This window comes from Amblyomma maculatum, chromosome 5 (genome assembly GCF_055883805.1).
Source record: "Amblyomma maculatum isolate TAMU_Amacu chromosome 5, ASM5588380v1, whole genome shotgun sequence".
Classification (NCBI taxonomy): domain Eukaryota; kingdom Metazoa; phylum Arthropoda; class Arachnida; order Ixodida; family Ixodidae; genus Amblyomma; species Amblyomma maculatum.
The window spans coordinates 7,682,478-7,703,929 of NC_139348.1; the positions used below are offsets into that span (position 1 = coordinate 7,682,478).

Sequence of the window (21,452 nt, forward strand, 5' to 3'; positions counted from 1 at the left end):
TAAGGTATTTAAATACCTGTACCTAAAAAGCGTTGACTCACAATGGAGGAAAAGAACTAGGAAACCAACTAGTAAGTATGTTAGTAACAAGGACGAAGAAATAAAGAGCATTAAGCAACAGGTGAAAAACACAGAAGGTAAAATTGGATAAATTCGATGGAAAAGAAACAGAGTGTGGAATTATACCGAAAGTGGAAAATGCAGATCAGGAAGGAAGATTTCTATGATAACTCAAGAGGCATGCAGTGCCCTACTTTTTGAAGTTAGATCAGGGTGCCTTAGAACACGCAGCTACAAAAAGAAGTTTAACAATGGAGATGACGCATGTGCTGTATGTGGAAACTCCAGTGAAACAATTGACCATATTATACTCGAATGCTATGGTATCCATCCGGAAGTTGATGCAGGCGCAATCAGTGTTCCTGAAGCTCTGGTGTTTAGAGATAACAGTGGCCGTTTGAATAACCGGCTGGGGAAACTAGCAAAAAACGGCTGGAAGATTGGTGGCTTAATAGCAGAGAAGTGACATAATGTTAGTAATGTAGGAGCAAAATTTAATAAATAGAATGATGGTTTACTTAACAATTCTAAATCATTAATTAAGATATATGGAGAAAAATGAGCATGATAGCTACTGCTACCACCCCGTTTCAAAGGGGACGCTCCTATATTCCATCCATCCATCCAGCAGCGCCGCTCGACGGTGCTTTGGAAGCCTATTAGGAATACGGATACAGCTTTACACGTTACACCCGTAAGCCTACGTGTCTCTGTACTCTATCATCGCGGCCGTGAATCACAAACCTCGGAAAATTGGGCAATCGAGCGCCGCAGTCATTTTCATACAGCGCCTTGATTCACTTTTCGCCTAGGACTCCGGAGATAAATCGGACACGCGTTTGCAGTTAGAAACCTCTTAGCTCATCGTATAGCACCAGTAGTAGCACAACTTGCTAATATATCCAACCTCTGCATAGCTGCCACATGCAAATCTAGAAAGTGTGGACGGTGCGTTTTTCTAAAGCGAGAAGGCCGCGGTCGCACGAACGCAACCCCTCAACCAGCAGAGCGCTACTATATAGTGCCTAGAATATGTGCATGTGACACAGACTGCGTCAGGGAATGAGCCCCCGTGAGCCCACTACCCCAATCTAGCTCCCTCGCGGCGATCGGCGAGCCCATTGAAATCGAGAGGCTTGTTCTTCGCGAGGAATCAAGGTGGGCACGAAAAATGTGCATGCACCTCTTCATGAAAAGCCTGAATACGAAATGGACTAACAGAACCCGAAAGCTCAGATTTAAGTACCTAGAGTTTGGAGATGCACCGCAGCAAAACAGCAGCATTGAAAAGCGGGTAAAGTAGGCAGAAAGGAAAATGTGGGAGGAAAGAATGCAAGGAAAATCAGCATTGGGTATGTATAGAACTCGAAAACAGGATATAAAGAAAGAAAGTTTATTCAACAACTCACGAGGGAGCTTATTGCTGTTTGAGCCCAGACGGCCACTGACGTCCGACGGACAGCCGAACTCGGCCGCAACTCGGCGGCCGATTTCGGACGTCCGCCGGAATTCCGGCGTACGTACGAAAGTGGATGGTCGAATCCGTTCGCCCAGCGGACAGCCGCCGTACGTCCGCCACTGGATTTGCTTTTACACAGCTATGATATTTATAGTCGTCGTGCTCGTCTGAACTGCGCGTATAAATCAGTAATGCCGTCAAGTCTGCATTATATTGCCAGAGCGAATCGATGCGATAGAAAGCGTTTCCATTAAACAGTTTTTTTTATTTTCCGCATGTTTCATCGTTGAATTCTTCCATCAAAAATTTTTGATTAAAAGTTAAATGACCATTAAACATTTTTCTATCATGATGCTTCGGTGAAATTTTAATCAGTGGCTGAACATACGCAGCAAGCAGCAAGCTCAAAAAGAACGAAACCGAACCTATCCTCAAAAAAATCTGAAATGAGCCAATCCAATCCACCTGACAAGTTGACGTTTAGTCATGGAAGATGGCTTCACGTTTCCGTGTTCTGCATTTTCTGCGCAGTTACAAATACCTACGGCTGTAATGCACTGCTAGCATTGTTTTTGCTGTGGCTTGGTGCGGCTGGCACACTTTGTTCATCCGCCGATTCCTCTGTCACACGGACACGGCTGAACTCCTTTCAACTCCCTTCAACCAAGGTAGCCATTACCTCGAGGGAGATACGTGCCGTGTCACACGGCAGTCCATTATGGAAGGAAGTTAAATGGAGTTTTGAAGCAAAGGAGATCGACGATCTCCATTGATGGGCGAAGGGAGTACTCTCGTTTCCAATGTGCTTTGCTTCCGAGTCATTAAATAACATATTTCTTCAATAATGTAATTTTTACTCCTAAATATATTAGTTTTTATTGCATAAAATTGTATTCTAACTCGGTTAGTTGCGTTTAATTGTCGCGACTGCACCACGTATTGCACAACGACGCGCATGGTGTCCAGCAGAGCGGAAAAAATGGCTATGTTTAGAGCATGGTCGTTGTTTTCAGCAAATGTGTGTTCTTTTATATTGATATGACTAAAGCTAATTGCATTTTGCGAGGAAAATAGTAGTATAAAAAATATTTCAGTTTGTTTTGGACATTATTTTTTATATCTTTGTGCAAAATAAACAGCGCCTAATGGCCCCCTGTTGGCTGCTCTGAGAAGCTCGTTGCAAGCCGTGTGACACGGGGACAACTCCTTTAAGGCGAAACTCCCTGCGACTCCCTTGCGCTCCTTTAGACCAAGGAAGTTCAAAGTAGTTCCGAGTCGGCCGTGTGACAGGGATATAAGTGTTTCACCGAACTTTTGTTTCTTTTGTGGAACTTTTCGATGCACCGATGTGAGCTTTTGGGCAGCCGAACGGTCGAGTGTTTTAGGCGAGACTGACAGGATGGCTCCGCGCCGACTAACTAAAGTGCAGCCTCAAGTCTGAGGGCCATCTTTCTCGGCATGACTGGACGCTGCGCCAGTAAGCCGCGCAACTTCTCTGTCTCTGATAAAGGAGTGCCTGCCCGAGCTATAAAGGAGTTAATTTGTTAACCATGCGCAACGTGCTGAGTTGTAAAAACTATACGAGAAAACTTTTGCACTCCTCGAGCCCATCGTGCGACATGCCTACACTTGTGAAAACGTCGCGAGTTTTTTTTTTTCTCTCTCTCTCTTTTTCTTTCTTTTCTTTTTTTTTTTTTAATGGACAGCCGCTGATCTTTCTCTCTCGAGCTTTACGGCAACTACAGTTTCTAGAAGGAACGGCTGTAGCTACTAAATAACTAAAGGTTTAGTACTCTCCTTCAGCTTTGACAAACCAGGACAGCACCTTGCGCATGTTGGTTATGCATGTGGGACCGAACCGCGCAGAACAACCGGACAAGGAGATAAGAGAAAAAAAAAAAGTCAGCACTTGTCTTTTTCTTGACCCGTTGTTCTGTGCGGTTCTGGCAGGAATTTGACATACCGCCGCCGCGATACAGTTGGGCTGTGAGCTCTGGTGCCTGCAACGCCTTCTTTTATGCAAAACAGGCATACTGGGAGGCCATGCAAGCCGCGGGCTAAAACAAAAAAACAAACGAGTTGAGCAAAAGTGAGATGAAAACAAAATTGTTGTTGCTTTGTCCTTACAGATATTCAAAGGCTCCTCAGAACTTCATTGCATAATTGACAGCGAGATAATGCCAAAGCTACACTAGAGCCATGCAGCACCTTATAGTGCATGATACTGAGCTTATGTCTCGCACTGAAAGCTCTTACCATGTTCTTAGATTATCATATTAAAGTAGCTTTAAAACCATGCTTGTTAATACAGTGATAGCCATAAATTGAATCTAGGGCATCATGCTCACATACAAGGCTTCTGATAACTGCTGGTCACATGATGTGGGCTATAGCAGAAACCTGTACCTGGTCATCTTACAAGCATTTGTGCAATTGATGCTTTTAATGTTTTGTAAAAGTTTTTGCGTTCTGTTTCTGTATGGGAATGCTTTCCTTATTGAAGGCTAACATTTGGCTTGCTACAGCAAAACCTCTACCTAGTCGTCCTAAAAACAGCACCGCAGTTGGTGCTTTTAGTGTGTTGTAAAAGTATTTGTGTTCTGCTTCTGTATGGCAATGCTTTTCTCGTTGAAGACTAGCATGAGGCTTCCAAAAATTTTTCAGATGCCATTTGCTGTAGCCGATTTCGTAAGCCAACAGGAAGCAGCACTTTGAACATGGAAAACTGTCATCCACGGGGGAAAAACAGCAACATCCCTTTGCATTCTCATTTCTTTGGTATGGCTAAAAGTGAGTATTGTATCATTATCTATATTATTAATATTGAATCATGATTGTCAGTGTTGAAGTTGTTTGAGCGTGATGATTTTAAACACACAGGACATCCCTTCGACATTAAGGTTTTAGCTTGTTTACATGTAGGATGTAGAACTGGTTTCAACAAACTTTATGCAGCAAATTCTTTTTACATTGTCCACCATGTTACTTTTTGTCATTGTCCGTTGAAGTAAATAACCAGTATTTTACGTTTACACAGTCGTCCACTCTTAGCTTGAATGGGAATGTGTGGCATGCAGTTTGCAAAATAGCAATGCATCCGTCACATCCATGCATCAAGGCTAAGTGGCTTGTGCGTAGAGGGACTAGCCGCTCCAGCTTCACGTCATCTGCCTCTTTGCTCCGGTGTGCAGACGTGCATTGAGGCAAAGTGGTTTATTGTGTAGAGAAACCAGGAGCTTCTTTGTCACATCTGGCTGTTTGTTACAGTGTGCAGATGCGCATCGAGGCAAAATGGCTGATGTGTAGAGGGACCAGGAGCTGCTGCTTAACGTTCTTCGCCTCTTTACTACAGTGCACAGCCGTGCATTGATGCTAAGTGGCTTGTGCATGGAGGGCCCAGGAGCTGCAGCTTCACGTCTGCCTCTTCGCTCAGGTACGCAGGTGCGTATTGAGGCAAAATGGCTTATGCATAGAGGGACCAGGAGCTGCTGTGTGGCGTAGTCTATATTTGCTATGGTGCGTATTGAAGTACAGTGGGGGGGCTCATGTGTAAAGGTACCATGAGCTGCTGCGTCATGTCGTCTGCCTCTTTACTATGGTGCACAGGCATGCATCAAGGCAAAGTGGCTTATGCATAGAAGGACCAGGAACTGTTGCTTCACATCTGCTATGATGCGCAGCTGCGTATTGTGGGTGGTGGTGGAAAACATTTCCATCAGATACAAATACAGGAGGTTACTCACTAGCTGACCCTGAGGGGGCCTGTCCTGACAAAAACAAGGGGTCCCTAGTTTGGGACCCCAGTGATGGTAGAGGGACTAGAGGCTGGTACTTCACGCTGTCTGCCTCTTCGCTACGGTGTGCAGCTGTGATGGATGCAGTGGCATCTCAAAAAGTGCATGCCACGCACTCGCATGTTCAGCCTGAGTGGACGACTGTGTACCTGCTATAGCTTTGTTATTCATAGAATAAACCTAGGCCAAGTTGGATAAATTATAGCTCACCTCGTATGTGGTCAGCAAAGAAAAGCCACTCCAGAAAATCTGATGCATTTACTGTCATAGGATTCTTATTCATATACATGCTACTGACAAGTCAGATTCTTCACCCTCAGAAATGCCAGAAAAATAACCAAGGGTGCGTCTGCAATAGTCTAGCTTGCTCTTTCTCTGCAGACTTGAGTCAGATGTGTTTCCATTGCTGTGGGTGGGACAGGTGTGAATCTTTGATTTTAAGCTTGCAACAAGTATGTTATTGTAGTTTAAAGGCAAAACGGTACTAATAATCGCAGCCCCCCGTGGCCTTTATCCCCTTTTAATAGTGTTGCTAGACACTGAATTATTAGTTTACTCTGCACTGTTTCTGTCTAGTTAATGTGCGGAGATGTACATATATTTATATGACTTGGAGTTGTCGACTTTGCACATAGAAACATTGTAGCGTTATCTGGTGTGTTGCTTTCATTTCTTTAATGATTTCTGTAAGGGATCGGTGGGTATGCTGGGCACCATTATTAGTCTGCTCTTTTTGGGTCACCTGTTAATGCCCAGCTGCAGCCGTCTCCCACTTGCCTTCGGACAGGAGGCGGAGAGACGCGCACAGAGGCAGCTACAGCAGCTACAGTGCTTAACGGAAACGTAGGCAGAGAGGGAAAGAAGTCCCCTTTTCCGAGGACTTTGCTGTCGCACTCGAAGACGCGGGGACAGGCAGTTTGTTCTCGTTGCTGTGTCATGTAGGGGGCTCATTTTTATTTAAGGAGCTTTACGAACAGTATACAACTAAGGGGTCCTTAGTACTAAGCGTACTAAGGGGTCCTTAGTACGCTGGCTGGACCCATGACCCGGAGGCAGCACAGCTTTGAAACGAGCACCTCTTTTGGAAGAACTGCTTATCGTTCAAAGAAAAAACACTGTCAGGTTGAAGGGTGTAAGGCCCGCTTCCTTGTTGGGGAGCCCATAAAAGTGACAATTATTCAGTGCAGGCGCGCTGAGTGGGGTCTCATTGAGGATTCCAACCCTGGATGTCAACAATGGTGGGAGATGGCAGCGTTGAAAAAGGGCAAGTGTGTAACAGTGACAGTATGATGCGGAGCGGGAGGATGTGGGTTGGCTCTTCTGATGTGGTCCGCAATGGTGCTGACTCGGACGCCAATAATTGCCCTGTAAAAGGAGCCGCCAAGGATTCAAGCTTTGGGCAATAGTTGCGCACGTGGGACACCGTTTTGATGGGTTCTAATTTTTTTTTTTTTTTTTCTTAGGGGAGAGAGTTTAGCATGTGACCTAGTGAGCCAATCATTTCGAGGTTCATTCTCTAAATTCTGTTTGTTGTGAAACGAATTTGTTGTCCCTTTTGCATTGCTTGTATTAGGGAGAGGGTGAAGAACTTATGAAAGTGGAGACATGCCAAAATGTTTGTTAGCCAGTCATGTGTGAGTTCGTTGTCATTGGGGATGAGAAATGTGGGCGGAGTCCCGAAGTTAATGAAACGGCCCCGCGGCCTGGAGAACTCGTTCTGAGCTAAATTTTGATCTCTTTCCTCTTCGGCATAGATCATGGTCATTGTTTCACCTGTTGTAAATACGTACATTCATGTATAAAATTTTCAGTTCATCTTCCTCTCCGTGTGCAAGTTGTTGTGGCCAGATGCAGTAAATTCACTATTTTCATTTCTATATAACGTGCCTTTCTGAAGATGGTGAGCTCTTTTGTCTAGTCCTGTAAGAAAGCAGCAAAGCGCTCCCAAATTTTCCACAAAACTGTGTGATATCTTTAATACTAACTGCGGCTTGGTGTCACTCAAAACATGTAGTTGAGGTAGATTTCTTCCCCCCCCCCCCCCCCCCCCTCTTTTTGTTCGTTCAAATGAGGACCAGCGGACACTAACTCTTGCTTTTGTAATGCCCTAGGCCCCCGCCTTAAGGCAGTACTCCAATGTCAATACCATTTTTATAGCTATGGCTGTCCAACAGCACTAATGTCTTTTATACACTTCTTTTACTAATCTCTTACCCAAGTGGTGGCTTATACTGCGGGGGTAAAAGTCTCTGGACAGTATGTGTAGATTTTGGACTAGAATTGCGATGTAAAATTGTGACCTTATTTTTCTTGCACACATGAAAGAACTAACGTTCAACTTTCACATCGACAAGTATGGTCCGAGTTTTCTGGTTGATGTGAAAGTTATGTGCTTTGATTGCAGTTCGTGTAGTCCACACACTTGTCCCCGATATTACATAGGGGCAAATTAGGCGCCTTTACAGGGGCAGTTTCTTTGGCGCCCACTACCTTCCCCATAAATAAGCTACAGTGTTTCTTGTGAACAGCTGGCTGCATTTATAAATACCATTATTTTTTTTGTAATTTGTTGTGCGTCTTTGAGAAATCCATGACATACATGCGCAGCTGGTTGCCAGAATTGTGCAGCCATATTTCAGTAACTAACATCCATGCTGCATGCTGCCGGTAATACATCAGGAGCTTGTGGTTGTCAGCTTTTTGTGTTTTGTGTGACTATAAGCCTTGCTATTGTAATGTCACATATAGCGCTGTGGGTAAACAAATAACTTTACTTTTAACTCTTGTAGAAGCATGAACACTGCGCAATCACTGCGGCGGGCTATGCTTCCACATTGGGCTTTAGCCACATGTCAAATGTCTATCTTTATTCTGCTGCAGCAGCTTGCATGTTATCAGATAAGTTACTTCGTCACAGCTGCTCTAAGGAGACGCTTTCTAGACGCTTGTAGCCTAGATGTTGATGTCGATATACCCCGACACGCCCAGGGAATGTCTTCGGTAGAGGGCACATGGAAACCAGCGAAATGTGCAGTTTACAGAACAAAAAGGTAACAATTTTAAATGATGTTATTATTGATCACTTCTTTTCAGAGCAGGAACAATGACTTTAGAAATCTGCCTGTTAAACCGCTCAAAATGCAGGTTTCTGCCGCCAATGCATACCTGTGTAATACTGCAATGCTCTGGCTGTGCTTTATGTTCATATACAGCATCCTTTATGCTTAGTTTCTCTGCATGTGCACTCGATGTCTTGGGCATTGCTGAGGGCGCATAGCAGCAAGCATAACATGCCATGTTTGGTCAGAGGCATGTTCAAAAAGACGACATAAAAACATTAAAATACTGAATGCCAGGTTCTGGTCAAACTACGTTTGTATCTTTTGTTATTCTGCATGGGTTTTGCTGCAGTTATATGACCTTTCTATATAGTATGTGACAGTTCTGAATGGAGATGCATGCGTACAGTGCCACCTGGAAAAAGCAATTGAGAGAAACTGGCAGTTGCCCTTGGAGATGTGTAATCAAAGTTCAGCACAGATAACTTGAATTTCATTTTCCCTTCTATTGCAGGAGGAGCCCAGCCTGCTCTTTCCATCTTAGGCCTGAAAGACCAGCAACAGCTGATCGAGCAAATGCACAGGATAGTAACTGCTCCTGGAATCCCGGCCTGCGGAGGCCGCCCACAGAGAACTCGATCATCTCCTCGCTAATTCCGAAATATTAGGTTTCAATAAATACCTTTTCCTCCACCACCTCCCCAAGGGAAGAGCTGTCACGGGCAAGGATAAAAAAAAATTATTCAAGCAGATTCTTAATACTCCAGTTGGCCTGCATTTTAACATGCCATTCCTTAACATCGATATTTTTTTAGTGTAGACTATTTATGCATGCAGTTTTTGCAATAAAGCCAAAAAAAAATGCTTTTTTTACAACCTCGCATGCTGGTATGCCTATGCACTTAGCATGTTTTCAGGAATGGCGCATTTGTGTACCATATCTACAGCGCGATAAACGGGACAAGAGAACACAATAACGACAAACACAGCGCTGACTGACAACTGATTTTTTATTGCTTGTCCAGTCGGTATATATACCCCACTGGAAGGCAGAGATAGAAATCAAGACACACAGATCATGAGAACACATAAAATTCACACTACTACAGGGTCGCATCAACATTCGCATTCGAGATAAGCTGTTTCTTTTTCTGATAATGCCACAGATGGTGCACTTATACAACTTTCCGAGAGCCTCGTTATCATTTGTGCTTCCACCACCTCTCTAGTCAACTGGTCACGATGGCTTCCTAAAATCATACACTCATTGTACAAAGGTTGGCAGGCACTCCTATCGTCACCTTCGTCACCTTCCTTGCAGCTGCTGCAGTGCTTAGCCACGTGACCGGTAATAGGGACATGCGTAACATTATAATAATGTTCTTTTAATCTTTCGTTAAGACATCGGCCAGTCTGGCCGATGTAACTCTTCCCACATGATAGCGGCAGGGAATAGATTACACCTTCCTGGCACTTCACAAATTTTTTGGCGTGTCTTTTTCTGCAGCCGCTTGGTTCATCGTTAGCCGAATTAACTTTTTTTACCAGTTTCGAGAGTCGGTTAGGAGCCGAAAAGACAACGTCGACTCCGGCACGCTTGCCAATCTTTCTCAGGTTATGTGATACCTGATGCATATATGGCACCACAGCAAACTTCATCTTCTTTTTATCTGGTCTTTTCTCGCCTTTCATCTCAGCTTTCACTTTTTTCTGGACTTTCTCTGCCACAGAAGTCAGAACGTCAGGAGGGTAACCGGCCTGTGTGAGGCGGCACACTTGGTTTTTGAAGCTAAGTTTCAGCCTGTGCTGACATGTCTTTTTTACAGCATTGTAAAACACTGAATGAACAATGGCTCTTTTTACGAGCTTTGAATGAGCAGATGCATACGGAAGAATCGGTTTTTGACCGCGCGGCTCGAACGCCCAACAAACATGGGATGAGGTGAAGTGAAATGACAAATCTAAAAACCTAATAAAACCATTTTCAGGCACTTCGTGCGTTAAGGCCATAGGGTTAAGATGCTCTAAGAACACTGTAAAAACATGACGGAATTGCTGCTCGAAATCGAGGTTGTCACATTCTAAAAACACAAAGTAGTCATCTAGAAACCTAAAAATCCCACAAACACAGGACGCTTCAAGGCGATCTTTCAAAATCCTATCGCGCGATGCCTAGAACACATCACTAAGAACAGGTGCAAGGCACGAACCAATACAAATTCCATTTCTCTGAATGTATACATCTCCATTCCATTCAGTGAATGTGGATTCTAGGTAAACAGACAGCAATTCAAGGAAACTGCCTGTTGACATCCCGCACTCATTTTGGAATGCTATGGCACCATTCGCATCAATAAGATCACTTACCGACGACAAAATCTCTTCCTGGGGTATCGTGTAGTACAAATCTTTTATGTCTATGGAAAATCCTTGAAGTTTTTTGCTGCAGTTCCCTTCTAGAAACTGAATGACTTCGTCCGATCTTCTTACTCTAAACGGGTCATCAATAGTCAATGCCTTCAGGTTACCTTGCAGAAATTTCGCAACGTGCTTCTGCCAAGTTCCATTCTCGGAGATTATCACCCGGAACGGCCACTCAGGTTTATGGGTTTTCACTGTAAAAAACATTTCTAGGCTCAATCCTTGGCTGCTGTCGACCATACTTGAGAGCCTACTCAGGTTCAGCCGATTAATTAGCTTCTTTGCCTTACTTTTTACCTTGGCTAACGACACATCATTCCGTTTGTAGAACAAAGCTCCTACAGCATCCGATGCCTTAGTCACATACGCATCATTGTCGAGAACAACAAAACCCCCGTCTTTATCTGCAAGTAACAACGAAAACGAACCTTGCTTTAGCCATCTAACCGTCTTCTGAAGAGGTAGTTTCTTTGTAGAACACCTATACCTCGTTAGAACGTCAACCCCTTCAGAAATGCAACGTTCCGCCTCCGTTTTGTCGGCCTGCCTAGAAACTTCTCTCACCATGGCTAGGAGTTCCGGTCTGGTTTTCCTTGGTTCTACCGCGAACTTTGGTCCCTGGCTAAGGACTTGCCGCACGTACCCAGGGAAAGAGATGTTCTCAGATGCATGGATCGGTTGTCCAGCTGTTGCACTTTTCTTTGGCAGTAGCGCACGTAGTTCGGGAAGCGTCTGTTGCCATAGGACCTCTGTGGTTCGGTCGATGCACGCTGATAGTTGATGCCACTGGTACTTTGAGCCATCCGGTCCCCCAGACAGCTGCACTCGAAGCTTGAGATGCTCCCTGTAGACCCGCACTTGTCGCTGCCATTCTGCTCTGAGTATCTTGCACATCCTTCTTCCATGTCCGGCTGAGGGTTGAACGCCACCCAGCAAAAACGAGACCGCAGGAGGGAGGATCTTCTTGCGGACGCAAAAACCCAGCGTTCTTGCGTTGCACGATGCGACGGCAACACTTGCCACAAATTGAAGTGGATCAAAGTCACATGCAAAAGGGCCCTTTGTGCGAGAAATGAAGTTCGACAAGGTCAGTTGTTGGGCGAGTTGGTGACGATGTTCCATATCTACAGCGCGATAAACGGGACAAGAGAACACAATAACGACAAACACAGCGCTGACTGACAACTGATTTTTTATTGCTTGTCCAGTCGGTATATATACCCCACTGGAAGGCAGAGATAGAAATCAAGACACACAGATCATGAGAACACATAAAATTCACACTACTACAGGGTCGCATCAACATTCGCATTCGAGATAAGCTGTTTCTTTTTCTGATAATGCCACAGATGGCGCACTTATACAACTTTCCGAGAGCCTCGCTATCATTTGTGCTTCCACCACCTCTCTAGTCAACTGGTCACGATGGCTTCCTAAAATCATACACTCATTGTACAAAGGTTGGCAGGCACGTTTCGTTTTCGGCAAGGTTCGTTTTCGTTGTTACTTGCAGATAAAGACGGGGGTTTTGTTGTTCTCGACAATGATGCGTATGTGACTAAGGCATCGGATGCTGTAGGAGCTTTGTTCTACAAACGGAATGATGTGTCGTTAGCCAAGGTAAAAAGTAAGGCAAAGAAGCTAATTAATCGGCTGAACCTGAGTAGGCTCTCAAGTATGGTCGACAGCAGCCAAGGATTGAGCCTAGAAATGTTTTTTACAGTGAAAATCCATAAACCTGAGTGGCCGTTTCGGGTGATAATCTCCGAGAATGGAACTTGGCAGAAGCACGTTGCGAAATTTCTGCAAGGTAACCTGAAGGCATTGACTATTGATGACCCGTTTAGAGCAAGAAGATCGGACGAAGTCATTCAGTTTCTAGAAGGGAACTGCAGCAAAAAACTTCAAGGATTTTCCATAGACATAAAAGATTTGTACTACACGATACCCCAGGAAGAGATTTTGTCGTCGGTAAGTGATCTTATTGATGCGAATGGTGCCATAGCATTCCAAAATGAGTGCGGGATGTCAACAGGCAGTTTCCTTGAATTGCTGTCTGTTTACCTAGAATCCACATTCACTGAATGGAATGGAGATGTGTACATTCAGAGAAATGGAATTTGTATTGGTTCGTGCCTTGCACCTGTTCTTAGTGATGTGTTCTTGGCATCGCGCGATAGGATTTTGAAAGATCGCCTTGAAGGGTCCTGTGTTTGTGGGATTTTTAGGTTTGTAGATGACTACTTTGTGTTTTTAGAATGTGACAACCTCGATTTCGAGCAGCAATTCCGTCATGTTTTTACAGTGTTCTTAGAGCATCTTAACCCTATGGTCTTAACGCACGAAGTGCCTGAAAATGGTTTTATTAGGTTTTTAGATTTGTCATTTCACTTCACCTCATCCCATGTTTGTTGGGCGTTCGAGCCGTGCGGTCAAAAACCGATTCTTCCGTATGCATCTGCTCATTCAAAGCTCGTAAAAAGAGCCATTGTTCATTCAGTGTTTTACAATGCTGTAAAAAAGACATGTCAGCACAGGCTGGAACTTAGCTTCAAAAACCAAGTGTGCCGCCTCACACAGGCCGGTTACCCTCCTGACGTTCTGACTTCTGTGGCAGAGAAAGTCCAGAAAAAAGTGAAAGCTGAGATGAAAGGCGAGAAAAGACCAGATAAAAAGAAGATGAAGTTTGCTGTGGTGCCATATATGCATCAGGTATCACATAACCTGAGAAAGATTGGCAAGCATGCCGGAGTCAACGTTGTCTTTTCGGCTCCTAACCGACTCTCGAAACTGGTAAAAAAAGTTAATTCGGCTAACGATGAACCAAGCGGCTGCAGAAAAAGACACGCCAAAAAATTTGTGAAGTGCCAGGAAGGTGTAATCTATTTCCTGCCGCTATCATGTGGGAAGAGTTACATCGGCCAGACTGGCCGATGTCTTAACGAAAGATTAAAAGAACATTATTTTAATGTTACGCATGTCCCTATTACCGGTCACGTGGCTAAGCACTGCAGCAGCTGCAAGGAAGGTGACGAAGGTGACGATAGGAGTGCCTGCCAACCTTTGTACAATGAGTGTATGATTTTAGGAAGCCATCGTGACCAGTTGACTAGAGAGGTGGTGGAAGCACAAATGATAGCGAGGCTCTCGGAAAGTTGTATAAGTGCACCATCTGTGGCATTATCAGAAAAAGAAACAGCTTATCTCGAATGCGAATGTTGATGCGACCCTGTAGTAGTGTGAATTTTATGTGTTCTCATGATCTGTGTGTCTTGATTTCTATCTCTGCCTTCCAGTGGGGTATATATACCGACTGGACAAGCAATAAAAAATCAGTTGTCAGTCAGCGCTGTGTTTGTCGTTATTGTGTTCTCTTGTCCCGTTTATCGCGTTGTAGATATGGAACATCGTCACCAACTCGCCCAACAACTGACCTTGTCGAACTGCATTTGTGTAAAGCTCAGCTAGCATATGTGCCTCTTTGATGGAAGTTTTAATTGCACACTACTGTGCAGTGCTTTGTGTGTGAAAGTAAAGCAGACAACAGGAAACTTGAACCTGTTGCATATTCTATTGTCTGCTTTACTCTCACGACAAAGGCATTGAGCACTAGTATGTGACTGAAATTTCCATGGCACATACTTGCTGAGCTTTACACGAATGTTATTGGCAAGTTTTTACACCAATAGCGGGCCCTGCAAGTATGTTCCGGGACGTCCGGCTGCCCGTCGGACGTCCGTGGGACGCGATCCGGATCCACGAACGATAGTCCGACGGACGTCCGCTGTACGTATATCGAACATAACCGGACTTCCGTCGGATGTCCGAAGGTCCGAAAAAGGACGTCCGTTGGTCGACCGTCGGACGTCTATGGCAGTCTGGGAGGCTAGGACAGGGGCCCTCGGAACAAAAACGTACAGGAAAAAATTTCAGGAAGTAGATATATTATGCGCGGCGTGCGGAACTGAGGAGGAAACAACGGAACATGTTGTTGTAAGGTCCAAAAACTTCGTCCTGCCCTTCCCGCGGGAAAAGCGGCAGATCTGGAGAGAGCGCTGGGATTTGCTGGGGAAGATGGACGAATGGATGAGGAACGCGTTTTGATAACAAAAGAAAGGTTAGAGGATTGGTGGAAAAAGTCAAGAGAATAAAGAAAGGAAAAAAAGGGAGGGGGGCAGATACGGGCGAATTAGAAGCTAAAATTGGGGAAGAGATAAATATATTTCTTTTAATTTTTTGGCTAGGCGGCGCAAGCTGCCGTCCGATACAAAGGGCAGAGCCACTATCATCCATCCATCATCCATCCATCCATCCTAACCTTACCCATCCATCTGGGTCTGCATGTGCGGTCATGTTCTACCTTGGCATGTTCGCGGCCATACTTACTTTGTTTTGCGGGTTGTTCTTCCTCCATGTGTGCGTGTCGCAAAGTTTCAGTTGTCGGGCGTCTTCAGTTTGAACTACTGTCATAACCTTGAAATATGGAAGAGAACATTTTGTACTACGCTGTGTTGGTTCCTCTCACGTTGCCAGTGGCAATGTTCTTCATGTTTTGGGCCTGGATGGGCTTTCAGGCCGTCGTCAACAACTGATCCCAGGCTGATTTCGTGCTCTCGGCCAGCCGTGCGCCCACTACAACCCTTTGACAGGTAACGCGCCTTGCGCTCGCTTAGGATGTGCGTCTACGTACTACAGTAATGTGAGCGCCGAGTTGGAAAAAAAATTCGTGACATCTCTCTTGCAGGGCTAGCGTAGTTTGTACCACGATTGGAATGCTTGCACTACGTGGTCGGCGCCTCAAATCGTCCGGGGCTTGAAACTTCGGGTTCCGGCCGCTACAAAAAACAAAGCGAAAAAAACGTCTCTGTAATTCTGTGTGCAGACCATCTCGCTCGAAATATCTTTAATTGATGGCAGTTATATTCCTAGCTTCGATGTAATCAGTTCTGTCAACATTTGGACGAATCTTGGGCTGATAAGTTTATTTTGTGTACTGTGGCGTGTTTTGATAGTTTGAGCGATTCTGACATTTTTGCAGACTGGGCGTTAATTCGTCACGATGAACCGAGTCTCATTGACCTGCTTTGCTGCTGTGAGGAAAAACGTTAAGTTTGTGTGATAGTTCCCTCTATCTATCTATAGAGGGAACTAAATATTGCATATTGCATGGAACAAGGATGCATAAATATTCTGCATCCTTGTGCCAGATGGTGCGTTGTTGCTTGGAGGTGAACCGACATGCAGGCGAGGGAATGTCATCCAGCTGTCAAGAGAAAAATCTTCGCGACATGTGACTAGAATTTTAGTGATTACCCCTTCAGATTGGCCGAGTACTTTGCTATTTCACTCAAGCGACTGACTCCAATCTTGAGGTAGTGCCATGGTAGAAGAACAAATGGTAGCGTAACTCCCATAGAAGCCTGCGTGTCGACTCTGAGCGAGGATGGATGGATGGATGGATGGATAAGGCTGAACCCTTTGAATCGGGCGGCGGCGCCACAGGCCGCCTAGCCGTGAATAGTAATATATAGTGTGGACCTATTCTTGCCTTCCTTTCAGCCACCAATCAGCTAACCTTCGTTTGGTTATCTCTACCCTTTTAAAGTCTATTTTCCCTTCATTATCCTTAAACCCCAATGCTTTGGCTAAATCTGGCCCATTGCCTTGAACTATAGGGCGGAGCCCTTTACAGGAAATTATTAAGTGTTCAGGCGTTTCCTCATCCTCCCCACACACCCTGCACAGCGTGTCTATCTCTTGGTACTTGACTCGGTACGTCTTAGTCCGCAATACTCCTGTCCTAGCCTCGAACAACAATGGGCTGCCCCTAGAATTATCCTAAATGTTTTCTTTGGCTATTTCCTGCTTGAACGTTCGGTACATTTCTAATGCTGATTTAGTCTCCATCCCTGTTTTCCACAGACCCCTCTCTGTTTCCTTAACCTTTTTCTTAATTGATAATTCCTGGCTGGTCCCCCTACTGCTGTCCAAATATTTGCTTGCCAATTTTCTTGTCCGCCTTCTCCATCTTGTGTCAACATTCCTCATGTAGAGGTAGCTGAAGACTTTCCTAGCCCACCGCTTTTCTCCCATTTTTCTCAATCGTTGCTCAAACGCTATCTTGCTGCCAGCTTCCCTGCTCTCAAAAGAAGACCATCCCAGGTCACCCTGCACACCTTGGTTTGGCGTATTCCCATGAGCTCCCAAAGCAAGCCTACCCACCCCGCGCTGTTTAATTTCCAACCGTGCTCGGACCTCTGATCTCATACACAGGACTGCGTTGGCAAAAGTCAGACTAGGAACCATCACCCCTTTCCAAATCCCCCGCACCACTTCATACCTATTGTAATTCCAAAGCGCCCTGTTTTTCATGACGGCTGCGTTTCTACTTCCCTTAGCTGCCACATATTTTTCATGCTCCGTTAGGTATTCAGCTCCAGTATTTATCCACACCCCAAGATACTTGTACTTATCCACTACTTCCAGCATGTCCTCCTGTATCCTATGTTCGCCGGTCTCATTATCATTAAAAATCATGACTGCCGATTTTTCCTTGCTAAACTGCAGACCTAACTTATCTCCCTCTGTACCGCAGATATCCATCAACTCCTGCAAATCTACCCTGTTGTCAGCCATCAGTACTATATCATCTGCATACATTAGTCCTGGTAATGACTGTGGGATAAATTCTCCTTGCTTGAATAAAGAAAGGTTGAAGCCGAGTCCACTCCCCTCTAGTTTAGCCTCTAATCCTTGCAGGTACAGCATGAACAACAAAGGTGACAGGGGACATCCTTGTTTAAGCCCCTTCTTTACCTCTACAGGCTTCGACACCTTTTTTTCCCATTTTATTAGCACTTGGTTATCCTTATAAATATCTTTTAAAAGATTAGTTACTCCGCTTTCCACACCTAACACATCCAGAATACTCCATAAGGCTTCTTGAAGTACACTGTCATAGGCTCCTTTGATATCTAGAAAAGCTAGCCATAGGGGTCTGTGTTCCTTTTCTGCTACCTCGATACACTGTGTCAATGAGAACAGATTGTCCTCTAACCTCCTTTGTTTCCGGAAGCCATTCTGCAGCTCTCCCAGCACCCCCTTGCTCTCTACCCATGCCTGCAGTCTGTCCTTTATAATCTGCATCACCACCCTGTAGACCACTGATGTTACTGTTATGGGACGGTAGTTGCCTATGTCAGCTTTGTCCCCCTTTCCCTTATATATCATGCTCATTCTACTTAGTCTCCATTCATCAGGAACTTTGTCATCCATTAACATTTTGCTCACCACCTCTCTTAACGTTTCCTTAGACTTTGGGCCCAACATCTTTAATAACCTAACAGGAATACCATCTGGGCCTGCTGATGTGCTACTTGGTACTCTCTTCTCAGCCCTTTCCCACTCTCTTTGTCCAATTGGAACAATTGCACTAACCGGTCTATCGTCCTCTACTAAGGCACCTACTACATTTCTTTGTTCTTTAAACTTTTCTGACATCGTTAGTCGTATATGCTCTATTGCCTTTTCCCCTTCTAGCCGAATACCTTGATCTGTAACAATAGACCTCTGCTCTAGGCTAGTCTTATTATTCAGGGAATTCAAGTGTTGCCAGAATTTCTTAGCTGCATTTTTATCCCTTTTGTTTACTTCTGACAGCCACTGGGAACCTTGTCTTCTAATTTTCTCATTGATTAAGTAGGATGCCTCCCTTCTACATTTTATGTATTTATCCCATTTTCTCTCAACGTCTGCTTCTGGGTCTCCCCTATGCTTAGAATATCTGTGTTCCCTGGAGGCTTCCTGGCGTTTCTCTATGGCCTTCTTCACCTCCCCATCCCACCAGCTCTTTGGTTTTCGTCTTGTCCTTTTTTTCCTGACTCGCACCTTAGCCAACTCTAGCCCAAACAGTCCCATTAACTTTGTGTATGTCCACTCTGCTTTCTTATCCTTAGAGATTACTGCTTCAATTTGGGTGCTTGCTGTTTCTATTTGCTGCTCCGAGTAAAAGATCCCATCTGGCTGGTCATCATGTTTCATTCCTGAATTAGTTTTTATTCCAAAACTCATCTTGATACGTTTATGATCACTGCCTAGACTCCTGGCACCATGTTCATCTATGTTCATGACCCTTAGCCTATCGTACATCCTGTGTGACATTATCGCATAATCTATTGTCGAATGCCGACTCCCTACCTCCCACGTTATGACCCCGTCACACTTCTCAGTACTGTTACAGACAACTAAGTCGTGTCTTTCACACATATCCAGCAGCATGGTACCTGTCGAGTCTGTGTATCCATCTATATCTTCTATATGAGCATTCATGTCCCCTACTATAATTATTTCGCATCCTTTTCCTAGCTCATTAATGTCACCTGCTATACATTCTACCATTTTTTTGTTTTCCTCTTTGGCAGTTGCTCCTGTCCACAGGTATACAAAGCCAAGGAGTGTTTGCTCCCCTGCCACTTTTCCTTTTAGCCATAAATGTTCCTTACATTCCTGTTTGACTCTTTGCCAATTTGTACTTTTATGGATGAATGCCCCAATTCCCCCTCCCTTTCTGCTGTCCTCTGTTCTGTTGCAGTATTCCCATGCATAATCAGGGTTACAGGGTGGTTGCTCCATGTCCCGAAGATGCGTCTCCACAAATCCATAAACCATTAACTTCTCCTGCCTAAGCTGCTCTTCTATTTCCTCCCATTTTAGCCTATTCCTGCCTCCTTGCATGTTAATATACCCTATGTCTGAATTAATTTGGCTCTTGCGCTTATGCCTGTTGCTTCTCCTATGGCTTCTATGTTTCCCTAGTCTATGTTCGTCCTCTTGGTCGCCTTTGTTTAAACTGGTGGCTTCAGAGCCCTGGGCCCTCCTAAAAAAGCTGTTGCCTGGCGGCCTATCCTGCCTCCTACCCTCCTACCGGTGGCCCGGCTGTAGTGGATGCCTTCTCGTGCAAACGGGTGGAGGCCGGCCTCGTACACATCCCTGTTAACCTCCATTGTGGTGTACCCAAGTCGTCGGCTTAGGCTCCTAATGACCCGGTTGGCTTCGACTACTCTCCCCTCTGTTCTGCTGGACTGCCCTTCTACTTCCGGGATTGTGCATACAGTCACGTGTACTTTCTCAGAGGCCTCCTTTATGTTATTTATACCTACCTCTAACTGCCTCCCGAGATTCCGGCTCGTCCCCTTCAAGACATCATTGAGTCCAGCATGGATGATGACCAGGGTTTCTACATCCCTGTTGTTCCCTACCACCTCCTGGGCTTTGGTCATCGCTTCAACCATACCTTTCCCCGATTGGGCCTCCACCTTCAAACGCCTGTCACCCTTCACTGTTGCTAGGACAGCTTCCTCAAACCTTGCTACATTTGAGTCCCCCACCACCAGAACTCTCCTACGATCCAGCCTTTCATCTCCAGCTTGCGCTAACTGCCGCCCGGTTCGCTCTCGTTGGTTCTCCTGTCGTAGCGGCGTTTCACCTTTCTCGCGCGATTCCGGGCTTGTCGCTAGCCCTCCCGCCAACTGTTTTGCTACGTCGCTGTAGCATCGTGTAGCCGCCTCTTGCGACTCCACCGCCACCGGGTGATCTTCTCTGCCCGCCTCCTTTCCATCTCCGTCATCACGAGGGGTCTTAACACTGGTCTCATCCACCCCCTGACTTTGCTTCGACCTGGGGTCTTTCGCTGTCCGCGCCATAAGCGCCTTCACCTGACCTTCCAGCTCGGCTCGCTTTTGTTGTTCTTCCCTGAGCTGAGACCCTATCTCCTCTAGCTGGTCGGTCTTTGCCCCTTCCATCCTAACCAGCTCTACTGCCTGTGCCTCCAGCGCCATCCTTTTCTCCCTCTCAACCTTCAGGTCCCTCCCGAGCTCCTGAATCTTTACGGCCCATTCACCCTCCAGCCTCAGAATGGTCTCCTTAAACCTAACGCACAACTTGCACGAGAAACTAGTCTCCCCCGCGTCATCTAAGCTTTCAAAACCAGTTTCGTCCATGTAGCACCAGCGCCTGCACTCGTCACATTGCACCAGCCCCTCGCCCCCCATGTCTTCCTTAACTTTACGACCCATAGGCAGCCCGCCCACCTACCTAGGGAAAATCGGTTACCTCCGCTTTCCCTGGTCCTATGATTGAAATTAGTGCTTTAACGCATGCAGGAGAATACGCTTTCAAAGCTAAACAATAAATATAAAAGCGCACTTAGCTTCGGACGACGTCGCTGGCAAATTCCCTCGGAGTCCCCAGAAGTCTGCACGTGGTCCGCACGAGGCTTTAGTTTCCCAGCGCCCCCTGCGAACTGTGAGGCACAACAAACGCGTGACGTTGCTTGTGACGTCACAGTGACGTACTTTTGGCGGGGAATTCGATTGTCTTTTTACTTGTGAACGAAAAGCAAGGCCAACAACAACGGAGGCAGAACGATGCTCGGATAAGGCAGAAAAATGGACACCGTAACTGTTCAGCCAACTTTACTTGACATGGATTTCTACTGTCAAGGTTTACGTTAACTGAAATGTTACGGCATCTTTAACCACCTGATCATAGCATCGTTCTGCCTCCGTCGTCGTTAGCTTAGTCTTTCGTCGCGCGTTATGTAAACGCATTCTGGGGCTTATTTCTTCGGGCACGTTTGTGAACAAGGGCCTTCAAGTGAAT

At 45.4% G+C, this 21,452-nt stretch overlaps 2 protein-coding genes and 1 long non-coding RNA gene across 6 annotated transcripts in view; 2 read left to right on the forward strand and 1 right to left on the reverse strand.

Moving 5' to 3' along the window:
* The first annotated feature begins 2,820 nt into the window (after positions 1 to 2,820).
* LOC146187714 (uncharacterized) lies at positions 2,821 to 9,253 on the forward strand. Its single transcript, XR_014707404.1, has 2 exons — positions 2,821 to 4,309; positions 8,887 to 9,253. It is a non-coding gene; the product is annotated as an uncharacterized LOC146187714 (long non-coding RNA).
* Positions 9,254 to 15,107: 5,854 nt separating this feature from the next.
* The window catches only part of LOC146187715 (DNA excision repair protein ERCC-6-like), a 374,514-nt gene continuing 368,169 nt past the window's right edge, over positions 15,108 to 21,452 (forward strand). For all 4 annotated transcript variants that reach the window (XR_014707405.1, XM_084603509.1, XM_084603511.1 and 1 more), the window contains exon 1: positions 15,108 to 15,442. Coding sequence is in view for 3 of the 4 variants with exons in the window: in XM_084603509.1 (XP_084459635.1) it covers positions 15,135 to 15,442 (308 nt within the window). In the remaining variant the exon portion in view is untranslated. The remainder of the gene's footprint in view (positions 15,443 to 21,452) is intronic.
* On the reverse strand, positions 19,373 to 20,842 carry LOC146187716 (uncharacterized). Its single transcript, XM_084603391.1, has one exon. It carries the CDS (start codon positions 20,840 to 20,842, stop codon positions 19,637 to 19,639), a length of 1,206 nt encoding a protein of 401 aa, XP_084459517.1. The 3' UTR covers positions 19,373 to 19,636.